The sequence below is a fragment of the Eschrichtius robustus genome, chromosome 12, assembly GCF_028021215.1.
Source record: "Eschrichtius robustus isolate mEscRob2 chromosome 12, mEscRob2.pri, whole genome shotgun sequence".
In the NCBI taxonomy this organism is placed as follows: Eukaryota; Metazoa; Chordata; class Mammalia; order Artiodactyla; family Eschrichtiidae; genus Eschrichtius; species Eschrichtius robustus.
In genome coordinates, this window is record NC_090835.1 from 65,668,416 (window position 1) to 65,692,190 (window position 23,775).

The 23,775-nt window shown below is 35.2% G+C and overlaps 1 protein-coding gene across 1 annotated transcript in view; it reads right to left on the reverse strand.

Moving 5' to 3' along the window:
- GFRAL (GDNF family receptor alpha like) overlaps positions 1–21,466 on the reverse strand; it is a 57,672-nt gene extending 36,206 nt beyond the window's left edge. Inside the window, 5 exon segments of the mRNA XM_068559176.1 lie at positions 1,470–1,800; positions 3,024–3,080; positions 14,999–15,157; positions 17,242–17,376; positions 21,445–21,466. Of these exon segments, the coding sequence (XP_068415277.1) occupies positions 1,470–1,800; positions 3,024–3,080; positions 14,999–15,157; positions 17,242–17,376; positions 21,445–21,466 (704 nt within the window).
- Between the last annotated feature and the right edge of the window lie 2,309 nt (positions 21,467–23,775).

The window sequence follows — 23,775 nt, forward strand, 5'->3', positions numbered from 1 at the left end:
ACTTCTCCACACTAAATGTTTATTTTGACCTTTAAAGGGATTTGCTATATATGGAGTTTTATTCATTTAAATACAATTAAATAAAATAGTCCCTAATAGAAGGTACTGGGCAAACAAATTAATATGAATTTCTTGGGCTAATTATTCCAAGAAGAAGCAGAAGCTTCATCCCAATTAATGCTGGTTGTTAAATAAAGCTCCTTTAACGTGATAATATCAATGTTACAGGTAGTTTTGATTCATCAAGTTTATTCAGTATCCTCTTTCTTTCCTCCATCTTCTGACTCGTGTCCAAAGAGGCTCACTTAACTGTGGTTTTCTTACCACACAAAAGATCAATTCGCCTTGAATATATAGGGAAATATGTTAATTAAGACCACAGTGAGGAGAAGAGAAAGCCAAGGTGTTGGTTTCAATTTATGGTTTCCAGGAGGAGTTACCTGCAAAGGTAAAGTCTAGTCTCAACTAGCAGCCAGGTGGAAATTTTAATAAGTGAGCACATCATTCACACCTCTGTTCAAAATCTCCCAGTACCGCTCTTCTTTCTCTGAGTAAATCCATTCTCCTATTCCTCTTCCCCTTGTGCACTCTACCCTCCTTGCCTGAGATCATGCCACACACATTTCTTCCTCAGCACTGGCTCGTCCTTTTGTTTGGTATCTCTTCTTTCCAGTATTTACTGAGACAAGCTCATTTTCTCACTTATTCGACTGGTAAAATGTCTCTACTGGGGTCACCCCATTTGCACTGCAATTATTTCACTCTTTCTGCCCATTCACATTTCCCCTTATTGCACGTGTGTGTGTGTGTGTGTGTGTGTGTGTGTGTGTGTGCTCCACAGGGCAGGCATTTTTGTATCTTGTACCCTGATACCTAAAATAGTAGTAAGTGCCTGGTAATTATTTTTTGAATAAACAAATACGTGACTAACATCATTGCCTCGAGAATTAAGGGTGAGAGGTTGGGAAGAGGGGAAAGGGTGCATTCCTGACACCATGGCACACGTGTGTTGGGGAAATCCAAACTCTAGCTCCTTCCTCATCTCCAGCCTAAGACACAAAATATTTATTTTGAAGTTTAAAGCGTCACCTCATCAAAATTCTATGACATTTAACAGCCTTATGTAATCACACCCCCCAAAAACAATAATAAAACTGACATACAAGACATGTCTATTAAGCAATTCATGAGTCTCACTTGAATATGAAATTTTAATAATGCTATTTCATGACTACCCAATCCTGACAAACTGAATTTCTTGTATTCCAAAAACATATTCTGCATTTGAATTTCGAAAAGGATACTACATATGTACCATGGATTCAAAACTATGAATTGTCTGGCTTTATTTACATCATGTTGGATGATGGTGGGAGCTCTAGCTAATGTAATGAGATCAAGTGTTGGGACTAGACTGTAACACATAAGGTTCCAAAATCAGAAAGTAAGGTATGCGTGTTTTTACTCACCTGCATAATTCATCATTTTGGCAGCTGTGAATTATATCGAGGCAAGTTGGGGCTGGAACTCTGTTCACTGCACATGGCTTGCTGTGAAGAGCTTCTCTGGACTGCTGACAAGGTACATCAGAGGGAGCACAGTCACAAAAAGCCAACATCTGGGCAGTGTTAAAAGGCATATTTTGATAGAAGAACTGGATGGCTGCTTGGCAGTGTTTCACATCACACAGGTTTCCATTTGCTGAGCAAGCTTTCAGGTAAAGGGCCAACTGTGTGTTACAGAGGACATCAGCCACACACTCCTTCGCCACTTCCAAACAGGACTTGATCCCTCTGACTCCTAAAAGCAATGATATGCCCAGGTCGTGGAAAAGTAAACAAAAAGCTGTACATACAGAGTCTGCAAAACACTGTGAGAAGTCCGTGAGCAAAATACAATGATGTACCCACGTGTTATTTTTGGCAAACATTCCTTCTTTTTCCCTTAGAGTTAGTATGAACTTACTGGGACCTGAATAGTGGACTATTTGCATCATCTTTCATCTGCACTGGCTATGTATTGTGATCCAGAAGTGATGGGAAGTGTGTAGGGCCAAAACTGAGCTGCAGAAAATCATTCTTGAATCCAAGTTTCTCAAATGTAAACAGTAAATCTTCAGAAATTGCATTTCAGCTATATAGCTAATGGTGCGTTCAGTGGCTCGAATCAAAATGTTCTTGTTCTGTTGCACTTTTTATTTAGGGGGGAAATCTTGACTAAAGGCTGTAGTTATTCCAACATATAAAAATGTTCACATTCTGGGGCTTCCCTGGTGGCGCAGTGGTTGAGAATCTGCCTGCCAATGCAGGGGACACGGGTTCGAGCCCTGGTCTGGGAAGATCCCACATGCCACGGAGCAGCTGGGCCCGTGAGCCACAATTACTGAGCCTGCGCGTCTGGAGCCTGTGCTCCGCAACAAGAGAGGCCGCGATGGTGACAGGCCCGCGCACCGCGATGAAGAGTGGTCCCCACTTGCCGCAACTAGAGAAAGCCCTCACACAGAAACGAAGACTCAACACAGTCATAAATAAATAAATAAAAGAACGTGAATTTCTTTAAAAAAAAAAAAAAAAGTTCACATTCTGGAAAACACAAGTATGTGTGAGTGCCCCGCCCCCAACACATCCACATACACAAAAAGACCTCAATTTAATTTACATGATCAAAATATCTATGAAATTTAATGACGACCTAGTCTTTGGTTTTAATTGTAAAGTATTCTTCAGCATAACTATGAGTAAACGATGGATGGGCAAAACAGATGTCTTGTCACATGAGTGGAAGAAATGCAATGATTTTGTTGCCTTTTTTTGTTTTTTTTAAATTTTATTTATTTACTTATTTAAAATTTTACTGGAGTATAGTTGATTTGATTTTGTTGCATTTCGTAGTATTAGAATGATAAAAAAATCCACACAATTTATTTTGTAATGGCATATCTTTAAGAAGCCTAGTAACTACATTTTAAATTATATTGTCCAGTATTTACCATGCAGATCAAAATAACAATTTATAAACATTACCATGATAGGAAAGAGTAGTTAGATTCCACTTGAATTTATTATCCTCTTTCATGTCATCTAGAAGGAAAACAAAGAGACTATTTTATAGTGAACAATGTTCTAAATTTAATAGGAGAATGTGGACTACCTTTATGAGTGAATAATCAAGCAAAAGTACATATAAGCTCATGTAACCCTTATTTAATCCTTGATACACAAAATTAGTGAGGTACAGATGAAGAAAAATAAACCCCTGAAATATCATTCAAGTCAGTTAAACAGCCCTGCTCTGAGTATCCAGTTACTGGAAGATTTAAACAAATGCTAATGACTAGGCCATGTGCTCAGAAGTAAACAAAGAGTCTGTCTGGAGAGAAAGAACAGAAGGAATACTGTCTGAACCAAAAAACTCTTCCCAGTAAGGTCTTAATTAGATTGAAAAGCAATTTAAAGACTATTTCCACCTCTATTTTAGCCTCCCAGAGTTTTTAGGAATTGTAAGTACAGAATTGAAGACTCTCATTGATGGAAGTGAACTTGGTGACCATCTAATGCTAAAACATTTCATTCAAGAAGCATTGGTTGAGAGAGCTGAATCCTAACCACTAGATCACCAGAGGGGAGGGAGAGGGATGGAGCGGGAGTTTGTGGTTGGTAGATGCAAACTGTTACATTTAGAATGGATAAAAAACAAGGTCCCACTGTATAGCACAGGGAGCTATATTCAATATCCTGTGACAAACCATATTGGGAAAGAATATTTTAAAAAAAGAATGTATGTATGTGTATAACTGAATCACTTTGCTGTACAGCAGAGGTTGACACAACATTGTAAATCAACTATACTTCAATTAAAATAATGACATTTAAAAATCTCATTTAATTGTTCTTTCTTTCAAAGATAACTTTATAAACAAAAGAAAATAAAAGAAGTCTTGGTTGAGTCCCTACTATATACCAGGTGCCATATTGAAGACAAATCGGCAGTCCCTATTGTCAAACCTATTAGGAAATAGAGACACACAAACAAAATGAAAATAAAATAGATAGAGCACTAATAGACATATGCATAAAGTGATAGAATAGAATTATCAGATTTTCATTTTAAAATAAAAATTCAATTTTTGCCATTGGCTATTAAGATACTGACTTCTGTTATGGCATAAGTGTCTCTTCAAGTTTCAATTTGTCCTGACTTGAGCTGTCTGTCCAAACTCCCTGCCTGCCCATCTGCTGCACATATATGATGGTACAATCATAAGAAAATTCTTTTTACCCCCCGGTGTGTCACAGCCTTTCCAGACTCCTTGTTCCATCTGTTCTCATTATACATGGTTTTTCATTTTTCTACTGGTTAATTCTCAGCTCAAGAATCACTGTCTCTTCTGGAACACAATCTCCTGTGTTTCTGGGATGTTCCTTCTTCTGTGCTACTATTCCATATTGAATGAAATCCCAATAAGCAAATTTCAGAGCGTTCTACAGCTTTTGTGACATACAAAAGTCTAGGCTAGACCTTCTATGATAGCTCTGCTTTGGGAGTGTTTGGTATGGCTGTGCCACTGATTAAAACATATTCAAGAAACTGAGTTCACTTACTGTTATGAACTAAATTTTGTCTCCTTCCAAAATTTATATGTTGAAGCCCTAACTCCTGGTGTGGCTGTATTGGGAGATGGTGTCTCTGGGGAAGTAATTAAGATTAAATGAGGTCCTAAGAGTGGGGCCCTGATCTGGTAGGATTTGTGTCCTCATAAGAAGAGACATTAGTGAGTTTCTTCACTCTTCCCTCTTCACACACACACACGCCATGGAAATGTCCTGTGAGGACATGGCAAGGAGCCAGGAAATCTACAAGCCAGGAAGACAACTCTCACCAGAAACTCACCCTGCTGGACTTTGATCTGGAACTTCCAGCCTCCAGAATGATGAGAAAATTAATTTTTGTTGTTCAAGCCACCCAACCTCTGGTATTTAACTAGGGCAGCTTAAGCAGACTAATACACTCACAATATGAGTAATTATTACAAAAACAACAAAACAATTCTTTTACCATGGGGAAACAAATTCTATCATGGACCCATGCTATTTTATATAATATGAGTAATGCATTATAATAAATTCTCTGCACATTAAATCCTAATTCTGTATGGTGCAGACATAGGTATATACACATTTTCCAGAGAATATTTTAAACAGTAGCTTAATTGCTGAAAAGGAGCTAAAGGGCAGTATGTCATGGGAACACAGAGAAACATGCACCCACCAGACCTCCATCTGCCTTGTAAGATCATACACATTAAAAAATGCACACTGTTCCTGCTTCTTGATCCATTAATATCAAAATATATGCAGACTCTGATATCTTTTCACCCTGCTACCACTCTGGTCCAAGACACCATGCATTTCTCTGTTGAACTCATTTAGTGACATGGTCTCATTTGCTATCCATCAGTGAATGACCCCCAATTTATACCTACAGTACAGATCTCATTTCTATGTGTCATGCAATGAATTTAGATATCAATTTCATACCTAGAACTGTCTACTTGATCTCTTCACTTGGATATCTAACAAATATTTCTCACTTACCATGTCCCAAACTGACTCCTGACCTCTCCTCTGTCCACACCAAAGCCTCTTCTTCCTGTAGTTGTTCCCATGTTAGTCAGTGAAAATAATGGTAACCACATCCTTCTAATTACTCAGGACAAAAACGTTGGCATCAATGTTGAATCCTTTTTTCCCCTTGCATCCCCATATGATCCATTCACATCAAAACATATCGAGAATCTGACAGCTGTCAACACTGGGCCATCACCCATCATTACAAAAGCTTCCTAACTGGTCTTCCTACTTGGGCCTTATTTCTCTTCAGTCATTTGTCAACACAAAAAACAGAATTATCCTGTTAAAAATGTAGATCAGACCATGACACTTCCTTGGCTCAAATCCTTCAGTGGTTTCCTGTAACACTCAGAATAAGAGCCAAAGGTTTTGAAATGACCTACAAAGCCTTTCATGATCCTGCCCCTGTTTTATTTCTGGCCTCATCTCCTGCATCTCTCCCCCTCCTCTCTCGACTCTACCTCTAGTGTCTTCTTTGCTCTTCCTCAACCTTCCAGACTATCCCCAGCTCACCTTGAGCTTGTGTTTCTGCTGCCTGAAGTGTTCTTTCCCTAAATACCCACATGACTCATTCCCTTGCCTCTTTCCATCTTTACTCAAACATTAATTTCTTCAGATCAACTTTCTGGCCATCCTATTAAAATTACAAACCACCAACTCAGACTTCTTTTTTCCCTACCTGTATTATTTTTCTCCTTAGCACTCATACTGTTTATTTTTTTTAATTTTATTTTTTTAAATTTTATTGGCATATAGTTGATTTAAAATGTTGTGTTAGTTTCTGCTCTACAGCAAAGTGATTCATTTATACATATACATATACTCATTCTTTTCCAGTTTCTTTTCCCATATAGGCCATTACAGAATATTGAGTAGAATTCCAGGTGCTATACAGTAGGTCTTTGTTGGTTATCTATTTTATATATAGTAATGTGTGTATGTTAATCCCAAGCTCCTAATTTATTGCTCCCCCCCGCCATGTTTCCCCTTTGGTAGCACTCATACTGTTTAAAATATACATCTTCAAATCTTTTATCCTATTAATTTCCTCTTACTGGATGCTACAGCTCACTACTAAGACCCCCCTTTTGGTGATCCCAGTATTCATTTCCCCAGTTGCTGGTCCTTTTCCAGCATTGCCTCATCCAAAGAAAGTTGCCACATCCAAGGGGGCAGACTTTTCTAGGGGACAGCTCCTAACTAAGGGCTTGTCCATGAGAGGGGCTCAAAGGAGCAGCTCCTGTGTCTCAATGGGCAAGATCTCTAAAAGGCCATTACAGAGCCAAACATCTTGTGGAATCAGCTGTTTGTTGTGATCATTGTCTTGCCTTTCAATTTCTCCCTCCACCTAATCCTGTTTTTCTCACTTCTAGATTTTGTTCCTGAGCCCTCAGCCAAGTACTACTCTGTATGCAAACCTCTGTCTCAGAGTCTGTTTCCAGGGAAACTCACCAAGACACTCCTCAACTGAGAATATAAAGCCCTAGAAAGCAATGGTTTTTGTGATTTTTGTTCATTTTGTTTACTGTTTTTTCCCCAGATCTTAGCACATGGCCTAGGACATGGTAGGCACTCAAAGAAATATCTATTAAGTAAATAAATCATCATCCCTTACTACATTATCTATTTCTTTAATTTTTTAAATCCCCTAAAAAATAAGAAGCTTCTTAAATGAAGGACAGTTTTGTTGTTGTTGTTTTGATCCTGCTGCACCAGACTTAGGACTTAGTACATTGTCAATGTCTCATAAGTATTTGTTCAATGAATGAATAAATTAATGAATAAAATTCACATTATTCTAAAACCTTTTAGCATTTATGTCTTTCTTCATAATCATAGTATTTAGACATAGACATAGTCATAGTATTATGTATTTTAATTTTCATTGTCTAAGAGAAACACAGGCAGAAATGGCAGAGCAAAGTCTTTAGTCAACTCATATTCGTGGTTACACTTAAGGTTCCCAAATTCCTCCCTTGAATACTGACCTGAAACAATGTCTAGGTTGAATTCATCTTCATTGTCTTCACTGAAGGCTGGAACTGGATTCATCTGAGCATCCTGTATACAAATGTCCTCAAACAAGCTTTTCCAAATTTCAATGCATTTTGCTTCTGAAGGGTCATTGCATTGACAATTCCACAAGATTGTTTCTTTCAGACTTTCTCTTAACGCTGCACACAGGTAGCTTCCATCAAGGGTTTTACATTGCTCTGATTCCCTCCCACAGGTTTTCTTAAAATTTTCATACAAAAGAGCACAATGTTCAGATTCCTGGCAGATACGTGCTGCCATGACGCAGTAGCTCTTTTTTTCAATCATTAATGACATATCTTTCTGATGGAGCCATTGTGTGATGTTGGATTGTGCAGCCAAATATGAGGACAGTGCTGATTCTTCTACAAATAAAAAATGACTAAAAATTAAATATTATGACCTTTTAATGTTTTCTAAAAAGTGTATAGACATATCTTTTATAAATATACCAATATCTATTGTCTTTCAAAAGCCATTGAAAAAAAATATTGCAAGAGAGCTATTACAAATGATCTTGAATTTTTTTTTAAAAAATTGAAATAAAAATATTGATTATTTATAGTTTATGTAACTAAACATAATGGTAATGCTCAATTTCATTTAATATTTTATCTTCATTTATTTCATCTTTTCATTACATTTTGATGATGATTGGTAGAAATCATGTGTAACTTAAAATACTTATAGTCCATTATTTCTCTTCTATAAAATTTTGTGAATTTCCATTTCATCCTAGAAATGTACCTATACTAAAGTGATTCTCCACAGTTTTTCATTATTTCCCCTTTAAGAAGCATTCTTAGACAGTTTTTTCCTAATTCCCTTACCCCCTAGTGAAATTTTAATTCCACAGATATATCGTGCATCTGTTTAGGGACTGTATGTATATCTATGCTTTATATATAAGTGAGAGGGTTTTTGCTCACCCCTAAGAACCAATTTTCACCCCTTGGGGGTTATATCCTCATAGAGAATGCATGTTCTGCTAGAGAGTTCCAATAAGCACATAATTATATAAACTTTATAGAAAAAAGATAAGAATAACAACCTTAATATAAGAATCCTTACTTGCTTATCCTAAGCTTTCAGAAGTATACCGTCTAATTCTAAAATGTCTCATCTTCCTCTGAGGTCCTTCATGTGGATCTCCACAATGAAAACTTCCTTGACCCTACCGTTCTTCCAAAGTAACTTTTTCCCCTGGGGTATTCATCTCTTTAAAAAAAAAAAAAAAAAAGGTTGTTCTCTTTTATTAAATGAGCTTTCTTATATCTTAGTTTTAACAAATGCCTCATGCAAGATAAAAATAATACAGTCTATTTCATGATATGAAAATGTTTACTTAAAAACTGCCAGGGCATTCTTAGAAGCACTGTTCAGAGTACAGCTTCTGTACTGCATGGGTTTGGAGACACACACTGTGATAAAGTTTTGCACATTTATCAAACAACAGCTCACATGGATTGCTATAATTATTTACATCAGGCTTCTCTATTGGAACAGAGAACATCTCTCCTACCCCTTTTGGCCAGCATATGCAGGCTGGTGTGGATGGGATGTATGTGAATTAATGCCATCCTCATATAATTAGTTCTATTATATTGGTAATTATATATTTTGAAATAATCTGTAAATCTGTCTAAACGTCAATCTCTTTTATAGTACACATGTATGTATATTTATATATATATTTATATTTAATAATCAAGGCTAAATGAAATAATCTGGCTAAATGCCAATTTTACTCTGCTATGTTTTTAGCTAACCAAGAGCAGGGACTGTCTTAACCCATCTTTATTTCCATCCTCCAGCATTTATATGATATCTACACATATTAACTGAATAATAAATATCTTATGAATAAATATATAATTTAGATGCTCAAAATGTGTTTAAAATTAAAAATAAATGATATATTTATTGATCAGTTACTAGGTGTCAGGCACTATGTTGAAAGTTTATCATATTAAGAACAAAAAAAAGGAAGAAATGTCAAAGCTGATTTGCTCAAGAAGTTTATAATCTATAATAGAGAATAGAAAAGTGCACGTCTGTTATATGTTGAGACATGTTTTGGGAATACAAGGGGGAGAGAGAGAGAGAGAGAGAGGCATCATATCTTGTTGGAGTGATGACCAAAGAGCTGGTGGAGGATGCTGCAGTTGAAATAGGATGAAATAATAAGATTTCAATTATCATTTCCTTTTCCACTCTGAGCTAAATTATAAGCAAGCAGCTGATGCTCTGGGTAAACACCATGATCAGGCCAGGTCCATCATGAAGTGCATTTGTGAGATCATTCAGGTCTTCTGTACAAGGTTTCTGTATTCCTGGCTTATCAACATTACCACAGAATAGCATTTAACAAGTATGTATTATGGAAAGAAATGGTTTAAATGTGAACTGATTTCAGTTTAACTGCTCTAGATTTGTATGTACCTGTGGCTGGTAACTATATTTTGCCAGCATCTTGGTCGGATAGAAATGGTCTTTGAGATATAAATGAACTAGCCCTACTATCTTGAAACAAAAGTCAATAAATATTTTTAGTATTTCTATACGCTTTCGTTTCAGCCTACTTCAACCTAAAACTAGTAAAGACCTACTCATTAGCTAACTAATGACATTTTAGTCTATCTCCTATTTGACTTCTCTGCATTTATAATTGTCGATTATTTCCTCTGTGTCTTTCTCTCTTTCACTGGCTTCAAAATTCTTCCTGTAGTTTTTGTTTTTCCTGTCTTTAAAAACTTCCTTGTGGTTTCATCAACTAGATTGCAAATGTTGTTATCAAAATACTTGTATTCTCACGTCATATATTTTCCTGGCCAGTCTTATCCTCCTGCATGCTTGTATCTGTTTCTTACAAACCATTGACTCCCAAATCTATATGTCTATTTTAGGATACTCTCCTCAGTGCGAGACCCATGTTTCCAAACGCCAGCCAGATGAGGTCCACTCCATCATTGTTTTTTTTAAACTATATATTCATCATGTGAAATGTAAAGCAAAATACTAACATTTCTAATATGAATGTGCCATAGTGTGCCCTCCCAATGCAAACTCTCCAAATATAACTCACGACTTCTGCCCCCAGTCCTGTCTCCGTGTACAGCAATACCCTTGTTTCAAGCCAGCAGCTTCTATCACACGTTTAACAACATTCCATACTCCTCATATCCAATGGAAACCAATTCCTATTGATTGTAATTTATAAGTATTTCTTAAATATCTCTTATCCTTACAGTCCTCAGCACCAGTGTGGTAGTTTAGGCATGAGTCACCTCTCTCCCCAACTCTTCTGATGGCTTTTTAACTAATATCCTTGGCCTGCATCCTTCCTTGCCTCCATTCCATCCTTTACACCACTGCCAACAAACGATATCTTTCAAAATACTGATTCTGTAGGCTTCTGTTTAAAATGCATTAGTAGTTCCTCAAAACAACTGTTTGAAGTCTAATCTCCTTAGAAAGATATGTAAGTTTAATAAGTTCCTCCTTCTTATTAACATCTGGATTCTTTCCAGTATCTCCTAAGACTCCTCTGTTCTATAATCCAGCTTTACCAAGAATGTGTTGCTCCCCAATGTCTTCTGCTTCATTCTACTTCCTCTGTCTAGAACATCCATTTTATTTCATCTCCCTATTGAGCCCAGTTCACCCTAAAAAGCCCAAGTCTGTTATTTCTTCTATGAAGGCTTCTAAGTCTCCATTATTTCTTCCTGTATAACTTCAAGTGTGTAATTGTGTGTGTATAATCTCATGTGTATCACCTCACGTGTATCACATTATATAGGTGATATTTGGCAGTTATCATTTTCATTAAGAATTGAGACCATACACAATATGTTCTCTAATGCTATTGGAATTAGATGAATAACAAAGATATCTAAGAAATCCTCAAATATTTGGAAATTAAACAATGGTATTATGAATAAACCTTGAATCAAAAGGAAAGTCAGAAGGGAAATAAGAAAATATTTTGAAATAAATAAAAATGAAAACACAAGATATTAAAATTAGTAGATGTGACTAAAACAGCACTTGGAAGGAAATTCATGTAATGAGATGCTTACATCACTGATAAGATTTCATCTTAAGAAACTAAAAAGTGAGGATCAATTTCAAGTCAAATCAAACGCAAAAGAAATAATGTCGAGCAAAATTGAGAAAGACCGAGAGAAAAAAGACAGAGACAGAGCGAGAAATACAGAGAAACAGACACAGAAAGAGAGAGAAAGAAGGACACAAATATTCAGTACTTGAACAAAAATGAGGACATCACCTGAACTTCTTCAGACTTTTAAAGGACAACTTGGGAATATTAGGAACAACTTAGCAGAGTGATAGAAACTAAAAGAAAGGGTAAAATAGCAACTCTAAAAATAAAAATTCAACATAAATCCAACAAATGTCTTTCAAATTCATTGAAAGACAAACTACAAAAGAAGAAATAGAACAGTCTTGTAACAATTAAACACACTGAACATTTAAAAACCTTCCAGTGAAGAACAGCACAGATATCTTCATTGGTAAATTGAATTAAACACTTAAGGAAAAAAATAACACCAATTCTTTGTATATTATTCTAGAATTTAGAGGAGAAGGAAATACTTCCTAACTCATTTTGAAGACAGCATTACCCAGACAACAAAATCAGACAAATACTTTCTAAGAAAAGAGAATAACATGCCGTATGCATCATGAACATAGATTTAAGACCCTCAACAAAATATTAGCAAACTGAATCCAACAATATATAAAAAGAATAATACAATAATACATCATGAGTGAGCAGGATGTAGCCTCAGAATGAAGGGCTGTATCCAACATTCAAAAATCAACAATAAAATTTACCAAATTCCACTAAAGAAGTAAACATATGAATATTTCATTAGAGGCAGAAAAAACATTTGCAAAATTTAACATCTACTTATCCATTCATGATAAAAATTCTCTAAGCCAACTAGAAATAGAAAGGAATTTCCTCAGCCTGAAAAAAGGAACCTGCAAAGAACCTACTGCAAAAACCATTCTTTATTGTGCAAAGCCGAATGCATCCCTCCTAAGATAGGTAAAAAGGCAAAAATGGCCACACCAAACAATCCTATTTAATATTATACTGGAAGTTCTACTCAGAACAATAGAGCAAGAATAAGAAATAATGGCTTACAGATTGGAAAGGGAAGAATAAAACTCTCTTTATTCTCTATTTGTAGATAACAAGGCTATCTATGTAGAAAATCCTATAGATTCTACAAAAAACAAAAAACAAAACAAACAAAACCCTCTAGAACTATAAAATGTCCATATAAAGTGCCAATTGTAAAATGTCCATATAAAATGTCAATTGTATTTCTGTATACTAGCTATGATCAATTGAAAATTAAAATGTAAAATAAAGTGCCCTTTACAGCAGCATCAAAAAAGTGAAGCATATCTGTAAATCTTAACAAAATGTAAGAACTGTTATATTCAGAAGTACAAAATATTGATAAAAGAAATCAAAGAAGTCCTAAATACATGGAGAGATATACCATGTTCATGGATTTGAAAACTCGCATAGTAAATATGTCAATGCTACCCAAATTGATCTATAGTTTTGAGGTAAGCCAAATCAAAATGCCAGCAGGATTTTTCTGTAGACATTGGCAAGCTGATTCTAAAATTTATATGGGATAGCAAAGAAGGAGAATAGCTGAATCAATTATTTAAAAGGAAAAAATTAAAGGAATTACACTACTTTATTTCAAGATATCCCATGAAATTACAATAAATAAGACTGTGGAATATTAGCAAAAGTATTGAAATATGGGTAATTGGTACAGAAAAGAAAATCTGGAAGTAGAGCCAGCAATATACAGCCTAGTGATCTTTTGAGAAAAGTGAAATTGAAAATATATTCAGCAAATGTGGTGGGACAATTAGATATCCATATGGCAAAAGAACATATCTGACCCATAGCTTGCACCATACAAAAAATTAACTCAAAATGCATCATAGACCTAAATATAGAACCTAAACTACATAATTTTGGAGAGAGGCTTTACCAAATAATATATAGAGGTGGCACATAAGCACATGAAAATATGATCAACATTATTATTATTTAAGTGCAAATTAAAACTACAGTGTGATACCATTAAATAGGTTTTGGAATGGCAAAAAAAAAATGAGTGCTTCTGAGAATGTGGAGCAACTGGAACTTTCATACATTTATGGTTACTTCAAATTTGAAATATAGTATTAAAGCTTCTTATAAAGTTAAACATACACTTTACTATATGACCCAATACTTTTTTACCAAAGAGAAATAACTTATATTCATACAAATTTTATATGTGACTATTTATAGCAGCTTTATAATCTCTAAAAATCTGGAAACAATGCAAACGACTTTCAGGGGTGAATGGATAACCAATTTATGGAATAACCATACAATGGAATACTACTCATCAAAAAAGAGAACAATTTTTTTGATGAATCGCAAATATATTATTTTAAATAAAAGAACACTGGCTCAAAAGGCTACATGTTATATAATTCCATTCATATAAAATTCTGGTAAAGGCAAAATTATGGAACAGAAAACTGTCCAGTAATGATTGGATGGGTTGGGCAATGAAACCATTCAAGATAGATGAGAGGTAAACCCTTCTCTTATAAAGTGGGGGAAGGAGGATTCTGAAAGAAGAGGTGAGAACTCTATGAAAACAGGTGCATTCCCAAGCTGATCACTTTTCGGAGAAGGTATATAGGGACATTGAGGATATGGAAATTGATTACGTTAAGACTATTGGATCCCACGTATCTCTTGGAAAATCTTTCTGTAAGCTCAGGACACATGTCGACAAGCTTGATTACCACTACTTCACCATCAGGCTGGCACTTTGAGTAGACAATAAATAAGTGCATATTAAATAATCAAGTTCTCCTATCCAAAGGCAAGCATAATTCTGGGTAAGTGGTTATACTTTGGTCTTCCTCAGGAGACCCTGTATTCTTTACCAACAAAAATGATACCTTATTTATTTTCTATCATTTAAGTCTTGTGCAAAGCCATAGTGAGGCTCACAAATATATGTATTGAACGAGTGAATGTATAATACTAATGAATTATAATAGGATGAAGCTTGAAATTGTGGTTAGCAATTACAGAAATATGTCATGCACTTACTGAGATCTACAGCTCACAGAACCTTAAATTACATGAAGAATTAATCAAGTCACCAGAAAAAACAAGAGTTCATCAAATTACATAGATGTGGTTCATTTTGACATTGTACTTTTCTTTTCAATGACAGTAAATGTTTCATATAATAATGTATTACCTGATTTGTTGATGCATTTTTTTCCAAGCAATTTCTTAATGGTACAGTAGAGGTCATCAGAGCAGAGACAATTTTTAAATTGGAAATTGCTTTCTGCTAATGACCGGATACTTAAATTACAGCTGGATGAATCCTTCATCTGGCAGGGGTTGCCTGGATTTCACAGTCAAACATATAACACTCTAGATATTAATCTGAATATAATTTTTGAGGCCTCCTACTCAAGATACATTAAAGCTTTAAGGAGCCTCCCCCTACCCAAAGCTTTTAATGCATTAATTTTAGTAATTCATTATTAGAGTGAAATTATCTGGGGTTGCTACAGCATGTCCATATAATTGACTTTTCAAGCAAAAACTATTTCTACTGTTTTCTCCCCCAATATTTACTTTCTAAAATAGAATAAAACTTTCTGTATTTTAAAGGAGATTTGTCCCCACTTAGAATGCCAACTTTTTCTCTTTAATAATAATCAAGGCTGCCCTTACACGAGGTGACAAGAATGCTCTGTAATCTTAGCTATTTTGTCAGTTTAGCAATTGTATTAGCTGTTTGGTCTTAATCTTATTTTATTTACATGTCATTCCAAGATAATAATAAGAGACAAGCAAGTGGCTCTAAATTTATCATGGAAAAAGATGTGGTCCGCTTTCATAATTACCAATATTTCATGTTCTGCTTTAATTTAAAAAGCCATATTCATCTACCCAACAATTTTCTTTTATTCATTTTTCTGAATAAAACTACTTGAGTACATTTCACTTGTGTATTTGAGAATATTTCTATTTCAACTTCATGCATGGTATAATTATGCAAATTTACCATTCACTGCAAATGACTTGTTATTTGTACACTGAAACCAATAAATATGTTATAATTCATGACACGCTGAATGTGATATTTTAAATTGCCTTATAAAATGTAACAAGGAGCTTCACCATCAAAACAAATAACAGACTTTTTTTTGTCATTGTCCTTTATTCTCATCTTAATATTATTATGTTATTTGAGAAAATTTGCAATTGAAATTCTTTTCCTGAACTGTAATGAGAATGTTGGATTAGAGACCTATAACTTTCTTTGGCGTATGAACATTGCATGTACTCCCTTCAAGGGCAGGGAAGAAAAGGAAATCTTGCTCCTTGTCTACATCCTATGTAATTCCTTGAAATATTGTGGTTGGACAGGAGCTCTGATGTTGGAGGTTGTGAATGTTGACATTGTTAGAACGATGGGTGGTTGCCTCTTAACCCAACACACTCCACCTTACATTTTTGGGAGGTAGAGGAAGCACAGGCAGATAGGCAAGGGTCGTGAGCAGTACAGAATTTATTCTTCATGAAATGGTTGGAGTAGCAAAGTGAGTCATGAAAGAATACATTTTTATTTTTCACTTTGGATTTCTCTTACTGAATATGCCAGAAAGTTTATTGGGTTTTTACGGTTTTATCATATTCATTATACAAGTTGATAAAACTTTTTATGTTAGTATAAGATTTTTTGAAAAGTTATGTCATAATAATATTAGGGCAATGTCCCCTTACATAATAAGTTTATCTATTTTTAGTGAATGGAGTCTTACTATAATGCTCTCATTCAATATATATTCAGTTACTTGATATATTCAGCACTTTTTTTTTTCTGTTAAAAAAATGACAGTGACTTTCCAATCTTCATATTCTCTACCCATTGGGCCTCCTCTCAAATGTTTGGAATGTAGGACTAGTTAAAAATAAAGATATGTTTTAACTTGTTCTTGACACAGTTGGAATGGAAAATAGTGTATAGGTTGCAAAAACATGAAACTCATGTTATGTACATGCAAATAAATAATGTGTTTGATTGTGACAAATGTTATCTTCCTATGTTATCCTGACATAGTAACATATAAGCAAAAGAACATTTTATTTGAAAAAATTTTTGCCATGCTTCTGAGAGGCATGTGTATAATTGTAACATTGGTGACATAAGTAAAAAAGTAATCTGAAATCCTGCATAAAGTTGCCTGCAGTGTCAGTGCATTAGGGCCCTTGAGTAATGTAAGAATAGTCTTTTGTATCTAAATTCACTAATAAGTAGTTGTAGGCGAATCACTTGAATACCAAGTTTAAGTAAGGTATTTAGAGAAAAATCTTAGTTCCTAGGATAGTGAAAGAAAAGAACAAATTCTATTTTTATCTCTGTAAAAAGAAATTATTTGAGTGTGTTTTAAACTTTTTATGTTAGTATAGAGCGTGTTTTACCTGACACATTGCAGGCATCTTCCATTATTCTCCAGGCATGTTTACATCCATCTGCATCACTTAGGCAGAGTTCTCTTAAATAGGTGCAATCAATGGTTTGGGAAGTGGACTCATTGTCCAAGCATAGCCCCACAGCTTGAATAACAACAATAACAGAACAACAAAAACAACAGCAATATGGCAGTTATTTGCCTCAAAACTAAGTTATTAATTATCAAGATCAGAATTATGAAAACTGAAATGTGATAAAATCATTACAAGTCTGGAATGGATCTTAACCTCCCCTCTAGCTACAGATCTCTGTTTCTCTTATATAAGATTCTTAAATAAAAATCTGTATTTGCCCTCTTTCTTTCTTACTGCTTATTCATTTCTCAACTTTTAATTTATTGTTATTTCTATTGCTCCATTGAAACTACTTTTAAAAATGCTCCAATCATCTCCATAACATCAAATTTAATAGTTTTAAGACTTCATCTTGCTTACTTTTATCATTGGGCATTTCACTGTCATTTTGTTCTTGAAACTCTTTTCTTTTGGCAACCCTCTCTTCTAATTCTCTTGATACTTATTCATTTGATATTTTCTGACCACAGTTAGAATTCTTCCCAGAATCCTCTTACTTTTCTGTTAAAGTATATTTGAAGCTTAGGTTCTGTCCTCAGGCTTTTCTTATTCACATTTTACACCCTTTCTGTGGACAATTCCATGTACTTATGGTTTTAACTAAAATATCTAGACTGATGATTCTCAGATATATAATTCAATCCCATATTTTCCAGTAGTCCAGTTACAGATGCTGTTATCTCCACCTAAATGTTCCAGACACACTTCCAGAAAATATTATCATCAGTATTGTTCTGCTCGTCATCACTCCCTGCTGGACCACCCTACTTCATCAGCAATTTCACCATTCACAATGGCACCCACACTGGGAACCTTGGGTTCATGATAGGTTACTTTCTATCCTCAGTTTTACTCTCCCATATCTACTCTTGCATGGTTCATTGATTCTCATTTTGAATATTTGACCAACTCACCAGTTAGTCAGTCTGCCTCCAGTTCTATCTTATTCAGATAGGTTCTTTACACCCCCTAATCTGCCTCATGCACCAATCTAGTCCTGCTGTTTCTCTGCTTCATCCTTTGGATGGTTCCTCTTAGCATGACTCTCCTATTCTTCATCATGTGCAATCTGGAGGTGCTCGAGCATTTATAGTTTCTCAGATGCTCCATGCTGCCTTGTACCTCTGAGCATTTACTGTATGACACTCCTTTTCTTTTTACGCTGGAATAACCCTTTTTTTGTCATTTAAGACTCGACACAATAACTACCTATTTTTAAGGAAACTTTCCCTGAATTCAATACCTGTTTTCCTACATTCAAATTGAATTCAACACCCTTCATCTGTTTCACTAGTCTTGGGAATTTCCCAACTATAGCATTTATTGCTCCATAATGAAAGTGTGTATTTATTTTTGTCTTTACCACTGGGTTCTGGGGTTTTATTCAGCAGGCATTAATCCATGATCGTATCCCTATCATCAACACAATGATGGATCATACATATTGAATTAATGCATATTGACTTAACCAACTTGAATCGTTCTTTATGGATGAGTTATATATAAATAACTCTTAATATTCAATAAATATAACACCTTCCAGATATTTACAAGTTATTTTGGGTAGAAAAGAAAAGGTTCCAGCAAGTTTTTTAAAATATCAAGAAAGTAGCAATGTTAATTTAGTATATTGTTCCAATTACTCAAATTCTGCAAGCATACAAACTGACACTTGCTTAATCAATCCATAGAAAAATATGGAAATTACAAGTGAGTTCTAGAGACAGTATATTAACTATAATCAAGAGACCTCAAGCTATGTCTTAATCACAGCCAAATTATTTGAATTTTTAAAAAGATGATGTTATTATGAATGACTTGTCACAACATAGAGTTATAGGCTTCAAGTTAAGCCACAGCATCTTTTTTTTTTTTTTAAATCTTACCTCTTTCCAAACCTCTTCTCCTAAGGAGAATCCATGAAAACTGATTGGATCATATGTATTACTGGCTGAGTCACTGCATTTGGAGATTAAGCCCATGCGTGTGACTTGGTCACATTTTTCTTGTTGAGGGCTAGAGTGGAAATTGACATATCAGCTTTCCGTGTTTTCATGTGTTCATGGATAACCTCATCTAGCCAAGCTCCTGTTCTAGGTTAGCAAGCCTAGAGAAAGAGAAAGAGCCACTTCCATTCTGGCCCAAGGTTACTTATTTCAATCCAGCTTGCCAAAGATCCTGAAGTAGGGATTTCATGTCAGAAAGTCAATTTATAAGCAACTAGAGTTTCATTTGCCATTGATCACTATTATCTTGTGAATACTTCTCTCAGGAAGCTTATAGGTGGTGGTCTCCTGGGTATATCATCAAACGTCACTTGTATCTCAGTGCAATGATCATTAATGAATTCTACATATTATCTTTCCCAAATGTGTTTTATTTTCTTTCATATCTAAAATTTTAGGTTGAATAATCATCTTGATTGTTTTACATGATTTTCCATACCTTCCACTCAGAAGAAATACTGAATCAAGTAGGAAAACCACGTCAATGATTTGGCCCAGAAAAATCAAAATAACTTCAGCTTTCCAGAATCTTATCCATTCCTGACAATGATTTCTGGCCATGTATTTAAGACAGGAGTTTTCAAGGATCATCTTGAAATGCTAGGTGAAAAACAGGTTCTATTTTAAAATAAATAAGATGGAGAATATTGCACATTTTATCACCCTTTAAAGATGTATAAGACTCATTAGGCTATTAAATGCTTTGTTTTAAAAATTCACTATGTCTCACATTTCTTTGGCTGCAGAACTTTCCCGCATCACAAAGCCTATTTAAGTGATGTTGAACAAATATTCTGAAGCACACACTACGGGAAATATTGATTAAACCTATCAAATAGCACAATTTTGACCCTAACAGTGTTAGGTATGATTTCCCTCATTCATGCAACCTAGTGTCTAGGTTAATTTAGAAGTGAAAGTTGAAAACAAGAGGCCATCACTACCTTTTTAATGGGGGCCATAATGAGGTTGTAATTTATTTTGTGTGATTCATTATATTGCTGCCTGATCTACAAAAATTAAAGTTTCCTGGATTTCTCCTTATTATAAATCATAGAAATAAGGAAACATTATTAGCAATAAATACAAGGAACAAAATTTTGAACAATGATTACTTAAACCCCCCCCAAACCTGAAAATATATAAATGATTTCTTCTTTCTTGCCTTTATTTTCTTTGACTAGATTTATTTTGACTTCCAACATAATTTGAAATAAACTTCTTTGTTTTCTTGCCCACAAGTATGCTTTTATTCATCAATATCTATTAGCAGAGAGTAAGCAGAAAATACACTGGCTTTGTTTTAATGAGTAAATTATTAATATTCAGCTACAATTTTAACTATCCCTTTTTCTGAATGCAATTTGTAGATTCTACTGCATGCTGATGAAAATATAAATAGCTTCTCCAATAACACATATAACAAGTAGATCTTCATAGATTCTACTTTTAAGTATACATTATTTTTTACTAACATCTTACAATGCATTCACACTACCCAAGACAAGAGAGATAAGTTCACCCTTTATCTCTAGGTTACAAAAATTGACTGAAATGTGAAGAAGCATTTGATGTCGTGTTGTGTTACTCTACTAACTGCCTCCTTCTTATTAAATATTAACAGCTAAAATCAGGGAAATTGAATGGTTTAAATTAATCTCATTTCAATTTAATACCAAAGAAAAATAGATAATAATTCAAAATTTGTCATCTTATAACTTGTAAATAGGTACTGGAAGGTTTCATTTCTAAAAGGCTCTAGTACAGATGTCAATTCTATAAATCCTGATCAATTACTTAAAGTGATTGGATTATTCTATATATAAAAAAGAAACAACCTGAGCTGTTAATGCAGTTCTCACATTGTGCATTTTCTATAGAGCTATAAATGAGTAAAAAGTAGGTGTACATTTTTGCAAAATTAAGAAGCTATGTTAAAGTATAAATTTGTAATTAATAGTTTATATTATAAACATTTGTTAGCTTAACAGTTAAGTGACAGGAGACAGCATTTGGTTCACGGAGAATTGGTGTTATGAAATCGGATAAACCGGAAGCATAAATCACTTACCGAAGAAAATGAAAACTATCATGGTAGCCAGCTTGGGGCTGTTCACCTGGAAGAAAAGCAGATGTCTTTCTCCGACCACCTTCTTAACAGTAACTATCCACAATAAGGCTTCAGCTTCTGCTCCTGCTTCCTAAAAACATCACTGATTCAAGTCGGCTTCCTGTCACCACTTCCTCACCAATCTTTCCTGAGCTGTGAACTTTCCTAATTAGCTCCAAATTCAATTATTCTCTTCTGAGTGTACTGACCTCAGATATTATGCTTCCAAGAAAGCCCAAGAGCCAGATACTAAGAAATGATACATACTCTGTGCAATCAGGAAAAAGCTGGGGTTTTTTTTCCGTTCAACTAGAATGCTAAACTGTGTACAAACCTCCCAACTATAACTCAAAATTTTCCTAGACACTTGAGAAGGCTCAGTTTCTACTTCATTAATTAGCATCATTCAGGCAATTTTATATCTTTGAGGAAAGGAAAAAGGAGAAAAGACATAAGCAAAGCCCAGGGAAACGTATGGGGAATTCAAGTTCCACTAGGATCAAACCAGTGTACTTCATCTTTCCAAACAAGAAATGTTCTTTACAGGTGCCCCAAACCCCAGTGTGCCTAAAACTTGTGCTGCTCTAGCCACAGTTCCTCTAACACTTCAAATAGGGCAATGTGTACGGAATGACTTCTCGACATTTGCCACTCGACACTATTTTTCTGAGCTTCAATGAGATGCATTGCTATGATCTGAAGATCTGTGTCCCCCCAAATTCATATGTAGAAATCCTAAACCCCAGAGGAGATGGTATTAGGTAGACCATTTGGGGGTTACTTAAATCGTGAGGTGCAACCCTCATGAGTGGAATTAATGTTTTTTTAAAAAAAAACTCCAGAAAGTCCCTTGCTCCTTCCACCTTGTGAGGACACTGTGAGAAGTTGTCAGCTATGAATTAGGAAGAGGGCCCTTGTGAGACGGTGACTGTGCTGGCAGGCAGCTTGATCTTGGACTTCCAGTCCCTGGAACTGTGAGAAATAAATTTCTGTAATTTGTAAGCTACCCAGTCTGCAGTATATTGTTATAACAGCCTTAGTGGACTGGACAGGCAGTATTTATCTCCTCTTACTTAGATTGTGCTCTTCCTCACCAGAATCTAGAACACATCATCTACCTGGGGACAGCCTGAGGCTTCGACTTTTAAAATAGCCTGAGACATTTTTGTAATGAATGCTTAAGAAGTAAAAAAAATGCTGCATAACAGGAAATTAGGAAAAGGCAGCCATGGATAACTGACTATCTTGAGATGGGGGAGGAGCATTTGTGTGTATGCAGTTACACAATGAGAGAGTTGTTGATTGCAATTGTCCATATTTAATTTACACTAGAAAATAAGTTATAGTGTATTTTGTTTTCAGAATGCATGATGGAAAAGTACAGACTCTGGAGTCCAACAAACTGAAATTATAACCCTATTTTTCTCTGTAGGTGTATGTAAATGACTTTCCATCAGAAGTTATTTATATTTACTCTGTAAAATGGGCTGACTGTATCCATGGTTGCTATAAATGTTAAATATGTATATGAGGTTTATATTACAATAGATAAACAAACGACAGTTATATTGCACCCACTGGCTTAGTTATTATTTAACCAATAATTATAATGCCATAAAATTAATCAATTATTTCCTTTTAAAAGGCACTGAGTCACTAAGCTTATATTATAAATTTTGTTGAGATAATTATTCTTTTTGATATAAGATGACTAAAAATGGTTTAAGCTCAAGAAAGATTTGGTGGCTCTGTTGGTTTGCAAACTGGTCCCTTACACAAAGGGCAAGGAGAGTCTGAAAAAAGGGGCAGATCGCTCCAGATAGGTAGGTATCAGATTTAATAAGCAAAGGAACCTACATACAAGGAACTTGTTTGGGGTGAACAACAGACAATTAGATGTTCGCACCCACCCACCAGAATCTTAAAATTTTATAGAGAGGCCTTAACTGGGTTCAATCATGTGCTCCATCCAGATGGTCTCAACCACACAGAGCTCTCTCAAGGCTGAGTCCTTCAGAGCAGCCCCACTGTGGGAACAGTGGACAGAACGTACATTCGGAGGACAGAGGAGGCAAGGAGGCTCTTCCAATTGCCTGGGTCCAGCTCACAGATCAAACTGCAGTAATACCCCCTGGATGACCTCCTCCAAGAGGTTCTGTTAGTTGAAGAGTCCGGTGGTAGAGCTGATTTCCTGCATGTTTTAAACCTTTGAGGTCTGAAGGGCTTGCCCTCCTGCCTCTGAGCTGCTTTCTTCTGTCGGCTCCATTCACAGGCAGCTTCTTTCCTCTTGAT